At 41.1% G+C, this 15,344-nt stretch overlaps 1 protein-coding gene across 2 annotated transcripts in view; it reads left to right on the top strand.

The window, feature by feature from the left end:
* col18a1a (collagen type XVIII alpha 1 chain a) overlaps nucleotides 1-15,344 on the top strand; it is a 61,733-nt gene that overhangs the window by 20,435 nt on the left and 25,954 nt on the right. The window contains exon 1 of one of the 2 annotated variants that reach the window (XM_053877593.1): nucleotides 11,265-11,771. The exons of the other annotated variant lie outside the window; for it this stretch is intronic. Coding sequence (XP_053733568.1) covers nucleotides 11,339-11,771 — 433 coding nt within the window. The 5' untranslated portion in view covers nucleotides 11,265-11,338. Of the gene's footprint in view, nucleotides 1-11,264; nucleotides 11,772-15,344 lie in introns of those variants that run through there. 2 annotated transcript variants of the gene reach the window in all.

Below are 15,344 nucleotides of genomic sequence, written 5' to 3'. Positions count from 1 at the left end.
GTAATGTGAAGAGCGCTATTACGCAGTTGAAGTTGAAACTGTGCGGAGAAGATAGATGGGCTTTGTGAGAAGAAATCGCTAAAACAAGAGCTCCAGCTGGTAGAATTATTTTCCTACATAGGATGAAGGAAAACATCTTTTTTAGCTGTTATTTATTATTTTGAACATTTTTTTGCCGATGTTGTAGTGAAGAGAAAATTCGGAGCCAGGCCAAAAGTTAAATCGCAGTTAACTGTCAATCTATGCTTTTGTCACAAACCTTAGGTAGTGACCAAAATATCGCAGATACTTGAGGAAAAATGCACCACCCAATGGAGAAAGTGCACTTTCTCCATTGGGCATTGACAGTTTTTCTCAGATGACTTGTGGACACCTCTGTATTCCCTCAGTTGAGCTGTGGAAGATTCTGGGAAGAAGGAAGTCTGGGCTGCTTTGCTGTGACTGCTGCCCATAGTGGATATCACACAAGCATTTATTTGCTCCATTTATTTCACACAGTGAGGTTTTCCAAAAGGCACTTCTGTCAAGCACGTATTGATTGTACTTTCCCACAACTTCAGCCATCATTTTGAACTTTGGTACTCCAAATTACAGCAACGATGAGCATGTTTGTCAAGTTATTGAGTCTGTTTATTCCACTGAAATAAAGATAAATGGAGACACTAATAATGTTTCAAAAGTGAATAAAATTCTGACCTCATTCTGTTATTAAATATATATACACAAGTAAGTGACTGTTTTTATTTTGGGTTTGTATTTCCATCCATCACCACCAAACATTGAAAGGCAGCCAATCCATTTGGCATTAGCCAAACAGAAGGATAAACTGCTAAGTGAAGGAACCAAAACAAACCAGTACTGCAGTTACAAACCAGCACATCGTTTGATAGGGTTACATTCAAATGCTTTCCCTTTAATAGTTCTGAATTTGACATCGGAATGTTGGTATCAATAGGTATCAATATCAATCATACGAAGGGTCAAGCTCATGGCCTGAAAAAATGTGACATTAATGTGAAAATGATAAATTAGTACAAGTATTTTTGTGATGACACTGCAGCAAACCTGTTAAAGTGAATGCTGCTGTCGAGTATATTTGAGGTAACTCCGAAACCTTCTTTGACATATGATCCTGAATTTAATTTTGAGCCAACATAGGTTAGATGATATGGCAGGTCGGAGATTGACAAATACATTTTTGACTTTCTTCTCTTGAGTAAATCAACAAATCCATTTGTACATTTATGATAAGGAAGTCAAGCTGAGGTAAACAAAATAGAAAGTATGTACGACTATAATTAGAGAAGTGTGTATTGGAATACATTAAATGAAGAAAATGAGAAATCCAAGTTCTGTGTTGCTGTGAAAATGTAGGCATGGCTTTTTGCATTAGATTAAAAAACAGTAATAGTAAAATGCTAATCTTAATAGGAAGTTGTTTTATATATATGTATGCAGTATTTGTGTTGTACTCATGTACGTGTGGGAAACCATCAAGCATCATAATCATGTGTGCAGTGATCCCACTGGTGGCTCAAATGGAACACTGACATCCCTGCAGATATTCTGACCTGCAACATTTTCTCGTCCTGTTGACTACTGTGACTAAGGTCTACAGCTTTTTCTGGTATGCTACTCTAGTTAACTTCATTTTGATGGAGGTTGTGTCTCTGTAGTGGACTCATCCCTTGTGTCAATACACTGTTGTCTTGCAATGTGGTAAACACCTCCCCTGACATTTCTCTCACCCCGTATTTGGTCTCTCTTCTGCTAAAACATACACAGCCAAACTCCTGGTGACGACAAACATAGAGAACTCATACCAGTTTCTGTTTTCCATCTCCTCGCCGTGGTATCCAGATGCCTCTCAAAGAAGTATCTGGATGATTTGTTCGGCTCATCCGGTTATGGATACTAATCCCCAAAGTCAACACTTCTTACTCTGGACTTCCGATCCGCGCTGTTGTGTCATCTTGGTTGCAAGTTTGAATGGCAATTTGTCATCACTTAGCGACCTTGTTCCCATAGAGGTTACTTTGTTACCACCTAATATTGTTGGAAAGTATGCTGAAGTGTATTTATGTGTCAACAGGGCGATAAAATCTGGCATGGCATTTGCCCCTAAACGTGAACCCTGAGCCTCTTTATTGTATGTCATATGTCTTGAGAAGAAAACGTTTGGACTTGTCTGACAGTCACAGGGAAACAGCTGGTATGTGCTTTTAACCTCCAGACAGAAGTAGAAATGAGAAGCAGTGGATGGATACATGAATGAAAGTGATGTATACGCACAGTGACGGACAGATGATGAGGCAGAGCTTATTAATTTCTATGGTCTTTGTGGAGATTCTTTACCATAGGAAATGTGCATTTGTCAAAAGGTTAACACCGTCACCTCAACAACTGGTTTCCCACAGCTGGTCTTGTGACCCACACAATCCTCTGACCTGTAGCCACCTGGACTCTGCTAAAAGCCCTGTGGAAGGGAATGCTCTCCTACAAATGCATCCACAGATATTAACTCAACTCAGGTTATTCATTGTGTATAGTATCTGTTGGTTTCTGTATGTTATTTCCGATATCAGCGGCAAGACCCTTTTTAGCATGTTGACCCTTTAACCTAATTCATGTTAGACAGGCAGTTGGTGGATTCCAGCTCTGGGAGAGTCCCGTTTCCATTATTTTCAGGTGTGGGAGTCAGGTAAATGATTTGTCAGAGAAATGTGACCCTTCTCTTGAAGTTGAACTACACTGTTGTCGCTGTCCTTGAAACGCTTGTGAGCTAGCATGTGAGCATTTTTGTCATATTCAAAACTATGAGAGGAAACTGTCTGGATGGGAAACAGCTATGGTGTAATTGAGATGTAATGAAGCGTTGTTTATTTACAAAACAGTCTGAAGCCACAGTATAGTCAGCATGATAACATTTACTCCATGAGATTTGTTGTTGATGAAAAATGGCCAACAGCAATATCTTAGAAGGCAGTGTTTTTCTTTGCTATTATGATTATTATCGTGAGTTGTTAGCTCAGCACTTTCCATTCCGTTGTGTGAGCGCCATGTAGATATATTTCGCCTCTTTTGGTCAAAAGGACCCCCAAGCTAGAATATCACATTAGAACAGGAATGAACAGTATTTGCTGATGACAATTCTCCCCACTTGAAGAAACCAAACGTTAAAAACCAGTTGTATTTATTTATTTATGTATTTATTTAAGGTTTGCAGTTTAGTATTGCTGTCTTGATCAAAGTAACACTCTTCAATCATTTTTAACTTGACCTGTGGTTAAGTGCTTGAGCCTTTGCTGCTGAAGAGTTTATGTTTATAAGCAATTAAATATGTCAGTCTTTCATTTACCTTTGCTGTCTGACGTCAGCCAAGTGTTCAAGTGTCCAAAAAGACATTTGTAGTGCTATAGAGTATTTGTTAAAACAAAGTATATTTTCTTTGTTACATTAGTTGCCATCAGATTTGTAGTATGTGTGTAATATTTAGTCATCATTTGGGAGCTTATATCTGACCCCAGTGGAGCATTGTAGTAAGTAGTGATTGGTAAATGAGGTATCATGAAACCATGGTGAAACAGTGTCTTAATTTTTAGAGGCCACTAGATGCCGCACTGGTTTAGAAATGATGTGAGGTTTAACTGAATTAGTTGTTCAAGTCAAACATTTTATGGCAGACAGTGCCATCTGGTGGCCTCTGAAAATCAGGACTCTGTGTCATGAAACCTCATCTGCAACTTGTAAAAGGAGAAAATATTGTTCTTTATTCTCAGCTCAAATGCAAGATTTTGAAGTTTGGTCCCGCCTACTCTTTCTCAATAGTCATTGTCAGTCATGCACCTAAATATGTAAGCCTGAAAAGGATGAGGCTGACTTCAGCCCAGCAGAAAACAGGAAACACATTGGTTGAAAACAAATTTAAATCAAATAAACCTGGAAGAGAGAATTGCCATGCCTTCATCATTAGTCATGTCTGCCTCTTTTTATAGGTGAAAGAGGAAGTGATGGTTTACAGACCTGATTTGGTTAGGAACTGAAGAGAACAAGACTGGTCAGATGAGATTCACAATATGAGCAGTTGCACAATCAAAAGTATTTTTCATTCTTGCAGAAGTATTGCCACAACATCTGCCACCGTCAGCTGCCTGAGACTTTAGACATCTCCGGCCAAGTTTTCCAATCAGATCTCGTCACACCAGTCCAGTTTTTAGAAAATAAATTGAGATTTATGGCTGCGCTGCCGTCTCCTTATTGAAAATCCCCATCGTATGTTCACCTGGATTACTGTTAATTTCCTCTGCTTTGAGGTCATTACATGTCATAGCTGTAAATGACATGTTAACTTAGGCTACATGTGTAACATGTGTACATTGATTTTTTGTGTTAAGACAATAGAAGTGGCCTGAGAGTGAAGTACAAGCTATCAGCACAATATTTCTGGCACTGATTCATGAAAATCTTTTGCTATTTTATTATTTGTTTTTTGATGGTTTCACTTGTGTGTGAAAGTTGCACCCAGTCCGTTGCTACGAAACAGTCTTAATGTTCCTTGAGATTTTGGCGTTGTTACATTGTTGCTGTCCCTTTACATTGCAAAGTAGATTTTTGATATTATTGAAGTTCCAGTGATGCCATCAGCAAGTGTTGTCATGTGTTTCCAACACGTCAGGCCGGTGTACTTTGTAACCCAGCCACTTGAGACCCTTTGGAATATTGAAGCAGTGAAGTTGAACAACCATGTAGGCGGGACGCTGTACTCCCAGACCAGAGACAATTTAAGCAAAGTGGTGGACTGGAAAACCAAGTTTAGACAGAAATCTTGACTCATCATAACACGCCTTTCTTTAGTGTTGGCCCCATGCTAGGGATTTAAGAACACAAGGGTGGGTCTAGGTGGGCTGCCAGACCTTGAACAGTCCTGCTGGACTTTGTGTGCCCCACCTGTCTTTCTCATCTGTGTGCTGTGTGTGTGTTCAGGTGGGTGGGAGTGGGTGATAATGACAGACTTGTGACCTAAATACTGGGGACTTCCAGGTTCTCCCTGACCAGTGATTTGGTCTCCATCTACTGGCCCAAACTGTGCACTGCATGAAGAACAAGCCTGCATTCATTTTCTTTTCTTGGATTATGAGATTTATTCATTGCAATTTAAATGGCTATGGTACAACTCTGTGCTGAGTACAAGGTAATAACATTTAGTTCTGAATTTGTGCCCTCAGTTCATTGACCTCAAAACAGCTCAAACTTAATGGGTAGACTCATAGGTCAAAAAATGAATTCAAAGCTGCGCTTCCCAACATGACTGTTTTTAGTCTGGGAGATTGTGTTTAGGCTCCCTTCAATTTTAATTATTCAAATCTTTTTTTTTTAATTTGATGCAGAAAAAAAAAGTGTGTCAATAATTGCCTATAGAGGGCGACATTTCCCCCTCATCTATCCTACAAAAGCAGGGGCACTGTTTGACCCAGCACAAACGTTCTTTCTTTGCCTTTTGATGCGTCTGCAGGACTCTTCTCATTGAATGACGTCCTTGCAGCCGATGAAGTGTAATCATGCTTTCAAAAGCTCCATCAAATGTCACTTTTAGGACAATGCTGCTCCTGTCTTGCAGTGGTACACAGGCTTAACAAAACCTCCTCTTCTTCTGTCAATAGATGAAGTCACCCCCTTATAACTGACATTTCCGCTTATCTTAAGAGTTTACTTCAATAAGTCCTTGACTTGATTCTTTTTTGATGCCCCTCTTAGCTCATTGTGTTTGAGTAAAAAAATGCTTGTTGTGAATTGTATCTGAATGACGGGAAACTGAAGGTTTTGTTTGTGTATGTAGTTAGTTGGCTCTTCAAACACTCAGTGTAAGCGGGCTGTAATTGGTCACTGGTGTATTTCATGACAGCGTTCAGACTGAGTGGAGCTCAGCGTTGACGTATTCCCACAGTGCATGAAAGCGCCGACCTCTCAGCTGATGATTTACTCAGAACACGTCCTGAATGCGTCAGATAGGGCAAAGCCAGCAAGGGCGCCTTTTCTCCCACACACATCACACCACCGCCTTTCGTCTCTTTCCTGTACTGTAACTGCTGTTTAGGCACCACAGGCTACATATTCCCCTGTTGTCATGGAATGTGTCTCATTGAGACTGACAGCCGAGGTGTTTCTGCTTGCCTGAGCAGGACCGGCAGGAACCCTGCAGGGCTCTGTCTCACTGTCTGTCTCTTTCTACGGGATCATTCAGTGGAAATGCCCAGTAAAGTTGATGCTATACTTTCCATAGCTGCCAGTGTGCGACGCTTCATTGGAGTCAGGTTGAGACAAGTGTCTTCCTTTGATGCTCTTATGGTTTGAAGCTGATCAACATGCAATGTCATTTGTGATGCATTCTCATTATACTGGTATAGTCCGATGCCTCAGGGTGCTGGAATCAAACTGAAGATTTGGATGAATGGCCAGCACATAGAGAGATGACCGGACTAGTTTGCAACAAACTTTGGAACAGCTGTTTGTTTACAACGCTCTGGCTAGAGGAACTAGCCAAATTATTTAATTGTCTGCCGTTTTTGGGGAAACATTGTTTTCTGCCTCATTCATAACGGCCCCTCCCGATTTGTCCAATTGCGCCCCCTTTGGGTTTAGAATATAGCCTGCCGTGTATCTGTGTATTTGGCAAAGTTAAATCTACTGCCTTTAAAAAATATTTTATTAATTCTTGTTTTTATCAATGAGCCATTCATTTCTCATTCATTTCAAACTCAAATCTGACATGAATAGTGCCCCAGAAAATTGGCCTTATATCGTTTTTTCAGATATTGATATCGGTATCGGCCCTTAAAAAAAACATATCGGTTGACATCTAGTTTTGGCAAACTGAAACTGAGGGCTGAAGGATATATCGTTATGAGTTATGAACCTTCACAATATAATAATATTGGAAAAATCAACAATATATTATCATGTTTATATGGAGACTGGAACATTAAATATGCTAACATCACGAAATCAAGTATCTCGATATTCCCCTCTCTATTGTTTTGTATCTTGTTTTATTTAAAGCAAATGTTTTCCACCAAACCCATAGTCATATAATATCATATACTGCATCTCATGCATGAATATCGAGTTATGATATTTGATCATGTCACACAAACCCCCATAACAAAGGTTGAATTGTGTCCACGATCACTCAGTCTTAATGGAGCCATCTAGTTTTGGTAATAATGTCCTCCATACTGTACATAATAATTCCAAGTGATTTTTTTTTTAAATAAAAGACCTGCAGAGCCCACATCTACATCCGCTTTAATTATCTGTTTCGGCAGCACAAACAGCAGCCTTCTCACTAAGTCAGCTCTTCCTGCTGTTTGTTCTTCTGTGCGAGGATATCTTGGCAGACACCTGTGAATCGCAGTCTGCCACCGACACAACTGTGACCAGACTCTCCAGAACAAAACTATGAATGAATGAGTCTCATTGAATACGGTGGTAAAGTAATACATGTGATTTCCATGAAGAAAAAAAAATCATATTTCTTATTATTATAAAGACGTTCATGTCTGTAGAGAAGCCACATTATCAATATAGTAATGTTTATACCGGAAGAAATACAGTGGTGAGTTTCTGGTGAGTTCCTCTCGCTGCAGGCCTTTCCCACAACTTTGGAAAGTGTCCCAGAGTGCGAAGCAGAACCTTGTCCCTCCTAATCTGATAGCTGTGGCCTTCTGACCTCCACTGTTGAAGCCCTCCCTCTCCCACCCTCTCATTCTCCGCCTGCCTACAACACTCAGCGGCTCACATTCACTGGTTTGAGATCTCATAGATGTGACAGTGGATCTCATTTGAATTAGGGTCTTTCCCCCAGACCCCTCGGTCGAGCCAGTGTGGCGTGGCAGTCCGGAGGCATGTGGTCCATCCTGTGTATCCACTCAACCGGATGATTGAATGAAAATATAGAGTAAATTGCTTTAAGTTGGATGGTGAAATGGCTCAGCTGTAAAAACATTTGGAACTGTTACACGTGCACCGGCATAATATAAACGCCATTGATCCCAAAGAGTGGGAGAAAATCAGAGAGGAAATATAGGATTGTATGTAATCTCGATTACATTTGCAGTTCAGTTTTTAATGTTCATGTTTTTAAGTTTTGTGACAATGATTTAGTGGGCAAGCGTACTGTCCCACTCCTGCTATTCACTATCTGGAGATTCATTGTTTGAATTCAGGAAATACAGTTAACAAGTTGCTGTACCCTACTGGTGTTTTTATTTTTATTTTGTGACTAAATATTTTTTTGACAAGGTCTTAATGTTCTCCTGTTTGTTTGTAAACAGAATAACACCAAACATTTCATTTCATATTCAGTTAAACTTTCAGGGTTGGTCAGAAATTTTTGTGATGGTATGGCAGTGTTCTGTACTGTAGGTTCCTTTCAGATTCACTAAGGATTTCTAATTTCCCCCGTTGATTTTCTGGGTCGAACAGGAGCTCATGGTCACATGACCACCTAAAGTGAGCAGACTTGACTCAGTGCTCACAACATCTCTAAAATAATTCAACTTTAATGCAACTATTTTTACTATTGTTTTCAGTCACAATGTATTAACGTTTATTTTATTTAAAAAAAGCATACAACAACAAATAACACTAATAATAATAATAATAATAATAATAATAATAATAATAATAATAATAATAATAATAATAATAATAATAATAATAATAATAATCTGTCCTATGTTACCAAAAATGTGGAAGGGGATTTATTTGACGAGAAATACTCCCATAGACATAGATCCAAAAAAAGGTTTTGGACACAAGTTATATTTTGGTTTCAAAAACCTTGCATTGTGGTATTTCCTCTACCTGTAATCTTGTTTATTTCTCACATAATACACAACAAAACATGTGCAGGAAATTGCAGTATTATCATTGTCAAAATCATCTGATGAGTTGGCAGATAAGATAAAAGACAGAATTTCAGAAGAATGAAGAAAGTGTTTGTTGCTGCTACCACTCAGCTGTGACACTCGGCGTGTTTGTGGTCTACGTGAGTGTAACCACGACAGACAACTGTTACCACCTGCTGTTCATGCTGTCACCAAAAAAGTCATCTTTAAGTTGCTTTGAGTCGACGGTGACTCATAGCGAGTGCTGGATGACCATGGCTTGCTGAAAAAACAGGTTTGAAGATGTGGGTGGGGGGGTTGCCAAAAGGCCCTGCAAGCCCCTCCAAAGACTGGAGAGACTTATTATTGTGTCGTCAGCCCACGTCTGGTGTCAAGCCCCTTTGTTTGTACAGCAGTCGCTGGGTCAGAGAGACACGTTTTCTGTATGTGATGACTCTGCAGCTGCACGTCTTGTTAGACATGAAAGACATGTAAGTGATCCTTCTGATTCATCATCTGCAATAGTTATAGTTACCTGCGATGAAGTTGACACCCTCTGTATGAGAGTGTCTGTGGTCAGGAAATGAAACAACAGCCTTTACTGATGGATGAGAGTCGCGTCGCCCCCCCGTGGATTACGTGCACCAGGTTCTGTTGGTGTTGCAATTAGCCGATCAGTCATTGACGTCCCGGCTCAGACACATTCCTGGTCTAAGGTTACATGCTTCTGTCTATTGTGAGGGCCGACAACTGAGACCCCTGGCAGGGAGAGTTGAAATGTCAAAATATGTGCACGTTAATGACATATTCATGTTGCCAAAGCAGTAGTTTGTTATATTGCAACATTATTGATGCACTGAGAGGCTTAAATAAATAAACGCTGTTATTAAATTTGATCCACTGGAGGAAAAGTCAATAGCATTTCACCATCTGTGTGGATCATTTGAGTTGGCTGCTGTGTAAGCAATGTAGCTTGGATACAAAGTTGTTGAGTCAAATTAGATGTTTCCAAATGCAACACAATGTGGAACCTAAGTCTGTCCTGGCCATACAGATTGGGGTACGTTGACTTATATAGATGAGACCCTTTCTAATGCACTCCAATTCTGTGGCAAGAGAAGGTTGTGGCTGGGCTCTTGTCAGCTATTCTGCTGGTTGCCAATTCTTCTGTTGATATTTGTGGACAAGACTTCAATGTACAATGTTGGGAAGGCTTTAGATTTACTGCATATCGCTCATTTTTGGCATCAGTCCATGGAAAATTGAATTTCATTTCATTTCAAATGGACCATTATTGTGTTTTCCTGCCTAAGCTGCATGAAGAAATGAGTTGTGATTTGTTCTATGGAATCTGTTTTGAAAAGAAAAATCAATTTTATTTTTCATTTTTGTTTCAAAATCAAACTACAACAAAAATCTTTTGTTATGACTTTAAGGAAGAGCAATAGATATTCTCATAATTTATACTTTATTTTTTATGTTTTTCCAAGTTTTCGTGCACCTGACATCATCTGAAATTTTACGTTTAAATCACCAATTTCTTCAGTTTTTCTACATTCCGCCATTGCTGCAATCTCAGAAGCATTTCTCTGCTATGCTGAGTTAATCAGTTAACCAAGTTAACCAGTCAGAAGTCTTTGTTAGGATTTGCTTCATTTCCTCTGTGTCTGACCAAGCAGGCAGAAAATTGAGTTTTTGACCCCAGGACACGACCCAAACGGCAAGATGAACTCGTCAGCATGTTAAACTGTGATGGCACCAGACTACATTACAACATTTTTCTTCGATATCCAACCCTATCATTATATACGCTGCTTTTATTTTGGCTCTGCCATTGTTGAGGGTCTCTGTCAAGCAATCCTCAAGGCAATGGCAGAGACCAGTCTGGACAAGAAAGTGAGGCCTGGATTACCTCGGTGTAACCTCAGACAAAACAGGGGGTTTTAACTGAATGGAAGAACAAATAGTGCCACAACAAAGTACAAATATTTTGACTAAAAGGGGGTGACAAGGAGGACTTGTAGGAATGCTGAAAATGTCCTTTACTTTCTCACAACATCTGCATTTTGTTTCTGCTGCATCAGTAGTTTCTTACTATCGTCCTATAACAAAGAGAGCGAGTAAGGGGGGACAAATTGCCCCTCTCAGTGGGACACTGAAAGCATCAGTACTGTGCACTAAAAAGGAATCCCTGCCGTAATTCTAAGGTATCAGTCAGCAGGAGAGATCGCTTTTCACCACAGTGACAAAAGGAGAAGGAGGAGTTTGCTTAGGAAATATTGCCAGCAAGGAGCACACCTCCTCCTGCTCTCCGCCTTTACCCCCTGAATGGGGTCTCTCTTCATTTTATCTCTCCGCATAGTTGGAGTGTGTGGTGAGACAGAGCCAGTGGCTGGAAGGACATGTCATAGGTCACACTGAGAGACAAGTGGCTGGACAACATTTAGCCCAAAATGAGGACTCAGCTTTTGCTCCTGTTGGCCTTTTGTGTGATCCACTCTGAGGCTTGGTTCTGGAAATGGACCGGCACAACAACGTTGGCCCCTACAATGGATCCTGAGGGGTCTGGAAGTCAAGTGGGCAGTGGAGACATGCCAACAGAGACTTTTCCCACTGTTGTTGCTGAGATTATTGACGATGGACACGGACTCCAAGAGTTGACCACAACTCCGGCGGCAATCAGTGTGGCAGTTGGCATGACCGCGATTGTTCCTCCGACACAATCGCAGGATGAGAGCACAACAAGAGCTACAACAGGAGGCACAGCAGGAGGTACAACAGTGGAGGTCACCACACAGGAGGTAACCAGAGAGAAGGCTACAACAGTGGAGGCTACAACAGAGACTTCTGCAAATGCACTGGGTAACGATGCATCTCCCCTAAAGGGTATGTCAACCGGAGCATCTAATTTCACTTTATCAGGAAGTGTTTCAGTGCAAGATTTGGGACTGAAGTCTGCACCTGCAACCAGATCTGGAGTTAGCTGGAGGTCCGAGTTAGCAGCAGTACTGTTTCCCATTGACAGAAGTTTTAACAATGAACTTACCAAATCAGCTCCAGAAGGCACAGTCTCAAAAAGTCCAAACTTTGGGGGTTTAAAAGAACTAGTTTTGGACAGGTCTATAGGAACAGCCCATACCAGCAAGGAAAACAAAGCTGCAGAAGTTACTCAGTTACCAAAGGGGGATTCAATTGTTAACCAGAAAGAATCATCCAGATCTTTTTCACTGGTTAGCAGAGGTTCAGTGACAATCCATGAAATGTTAGATCAAAAAAGTGTCACTACTCTGGTGGCATCTACTCCAGTTACAGCAATTGATGAGTTTCATGATGCAAGTAGGATGCAGTTAAGAGGTGCCATATATGCTCAGAAGTGTGCCTTGCTTCACTCCACTCCTCCTTTTTGCACCTCAATGGCTGGGAAAATGTTTGCTGTGCCCAATTTTCTAAACTTGAGCACTTCCGCGGAAGTGGACCTGCTGTTACATGAGTGGGCCTGGCTTCTAAATTCACATTGCCATCATAGCTTGGAGTGGTTTTTCTGCCTTCTCTTGGTGCCTAAGTGCGGCCATGTGCCACCACTTCCCTGCCGGAGTTTCTGTGAGATCCTGCGGGACAGCTGCTGGACCCTGCTGGATGAGGGACGCCTCCCTGTGGAGTGCCACACTCTCCCAGATGAGGAGGAGGATGGGTATCAGTGCTTGTCTGTCAGTAACCAGAAAGGTAATCACTGGTTTCAAAATAAATGCCACAGTCGTGGCATTTACTTTGAACCAGATTTGGAAAAGCCCTCACACCCAAGTTTGTCTGGTGTTTCCACCCAAAACCCTGTGTCCCAGTCCGCACCAAGTTGGGTAATAAATATTCCCCGGAAATATTAATCTTCCTTAAACAACAAGCATGATTCCTTCAGCGTTTTGCATGTGTGTTTTCCTGTCCTTTCCGTTGAGTTAAATGCATGCAAAAAACAGAGACGTTTGCTGGTCGATGAGCAGTTGTCATAGTTTGAAATAAGACTTGAGTCAGATGAGTTTTTTGTCATCCAGACTGTGGAGGATAGCGGCAAATAGCACACAAAGCCGGAAACAGACGTCAGGAGAGTTGAAAGTCTTTGTTGACAGCAAGTTCCTTGCAGGCAGGTTTGATGCTAAGCTTCCTGCCCAGGAAGTGGACAGATTCACCTGTCATGCACGCAGGACTGTCATGTTCACTGAAGTGAGCGTCTGTTAGTTGTTGATTTGTACTGTGAGACTGATGTTGAACTGGAGTATTTTCCAATAGCACCCTTGGTGAAACAGTAAATTGTTGGCAGAAAGTTGATAAAGATTCTGAGTTAATACAACTATTGAGAACAAATACAACAGAAGCCGACTCTAGCCTTCACATCATCAATGCCGCTCTACTGAGTTTTTATCACTGCCACTTCAGAGATGTTCTTTTTACAGCTTCACTATCTCTCAGAGAAGTGCAGTCAGTGACAGAGGAGAGCGAGACACTGCTTCTAAAATGGCAGATCATGTTTCTCAATGATCAACTTAAGAAATAACATAACTCTGCGTCATGTATTTCAAAGTCACGGTCAGCCTTGTTTTCACATTAGCACATCTGTTGTGAATGTTTTCAAGTAAATGGACAGTTGGGGTTTTTTGTTTATTGGTATTTAGCTGACAAATGTTCACTGATCATGAAGTGAAATTACCTTTATACCTTGGATTTTATTGTAAAACTTTCCTGGAGTCAGCGCAATGGTGTATGACAACTGTTCAAACATGAAGTGAGCGACAAACTTAAGCGCCGAAAACATTTGAATAACAATAAGCAATAAGGAATCGAAATGATCTCAAATTGATAACTAATTCTTGGATTTTCTGTATTGATCACTGCACATTGGGACATCTGAGCGTCTATTTTTAGGCCAGCTCTTATGCTGTCATACTTGTGTGGGTTGCAGGAGCATGTGTTTGTTAGTCATATTTTGGCAAGCAATCTGACATATTTGATACAGGGAGTCGTGGGTGGTTGCTCCTGCAGGGGTGAAACAGGGCTGTTAAAGCACAATAGCCCTTTTAATGATGTTTCTCCATGGCGACCAGAGTCCTCTTGCAAAGATGAGCAGTCATTCATATCAGGGTCCAGAGGTCAACTTCAATTTATTTGGGTTGGGTTTCGCACATAAAGCTGCAAGCTGTGCAAGAAAGGGCTCTGAAGGTTGTTAAATCAAAGGCAAATTAAATAACAACAGCGGAGGTCCCAAAAAGATCAAATGTTTGATTTCCTGTTTGTGTACACTCTGCTCATTACCAGCCATCTGTGTCACATTTTGTCTCTTATGTGGTCTTTGCGTGAGCCCAGCTTAACGTGTTGTGTTATTCAGCCTGGATTGGTACTTTACCTCATGACAGAGAGATGGTTTCCAAGTTGTGCACGCCGACTGACGGTGGGATCATTTGGCTCCCAGGAGGGTTCCAATTACGGCCACAGTTGAGTCTGACTTCCATGTTGCCAGGAACTCATTACCCCGACTGGTGCGGGATGCACCGCTTCAAAACGAGAACTGACGATGCGAAGCTCAGGAGAACAGTTAATGGCCTGCTTGTGTCATGTCAGCAGTACATTTGTGAATGTTTTTGGATATACAGAATACTGGCAAGGCTTGCAAATGACTAGCTGTATTCTCAAATTAATCTTCAGCTCCCTCCCGGTATCCATTTGTGGGTGCACCTCAGCTCTTATTGGCATTGCGATGGGTTACCGCGCCACACCACCTTGGGATAAGAATAAGTGGCAGGCATAGAATCAATGAAAGTTTTTGTAAGTTGTTTATTGTCTTCAACGTTTTAGTTTAGGATCAAATAGACACACGGTGAAGAATGTGTTTTGGTCATGGCGAGGTTACAAATGATGCTAAATAAAAATCATTTTTTTTATAAATGGCAGACGAAAGATTAGAGTACAGACAAATAGCCCATGAAACCATTAGACAGCCCTCTATATTTATTAAATATACACATTTCAAACTTGGCCAAGAAAGTTTACACAACAAACGCATTAGGCTTAGCAGGCTTGACATACTGGGTACATCATTTTTGGAGCCTCACAGTAACCCCCAGCAGGCATCCAGGCATGTTTGAAACATCTATGACCTCAAAGGAGTCCTGGACCTTCCAGATGTTCCAATGTTTTTCCTGTGGATTACATGTGATCCAGAGCTTCCCAAAGCTGTGTACACAGTCTGGCGTTGTATATACAGCTTTATCAACGGGGCATCACAAACTGTGACACGACCTCCAGGAATGCTTCGGGGATGAAAACGATGCGCCCCTGGGACTATTTATCATCTGTCAGTTCCTTAATTTTATTGGTGTTTCAGCTTTCATTGGCGACTGGAACGATAGTCTGTGTTTTACTTCCTGTCCGCTGTATTTCCAGAAAGTTTGTAAGCAAGTGTAGACATTTGTA

The sequence above is a fragment of the Synchiropus splendidus genome, chromosome 10, assembly GCF_027744825.2.
Source record: "Synchiropus splendidus isolate RoL2022-P1 chromosome 10, RoL_Sspl_1.0, whole genome shotgun sequence".
Lineage (NCBI taxonomy): Eukaryota > Metazoa > Chordata > Actinopteri > Syngnathiformes > Callionymidae > Synchiropus > Synchiropus splendidus.
This window is presented reverse-complemented; position numbering and strand designations above follow the sequence as displayed.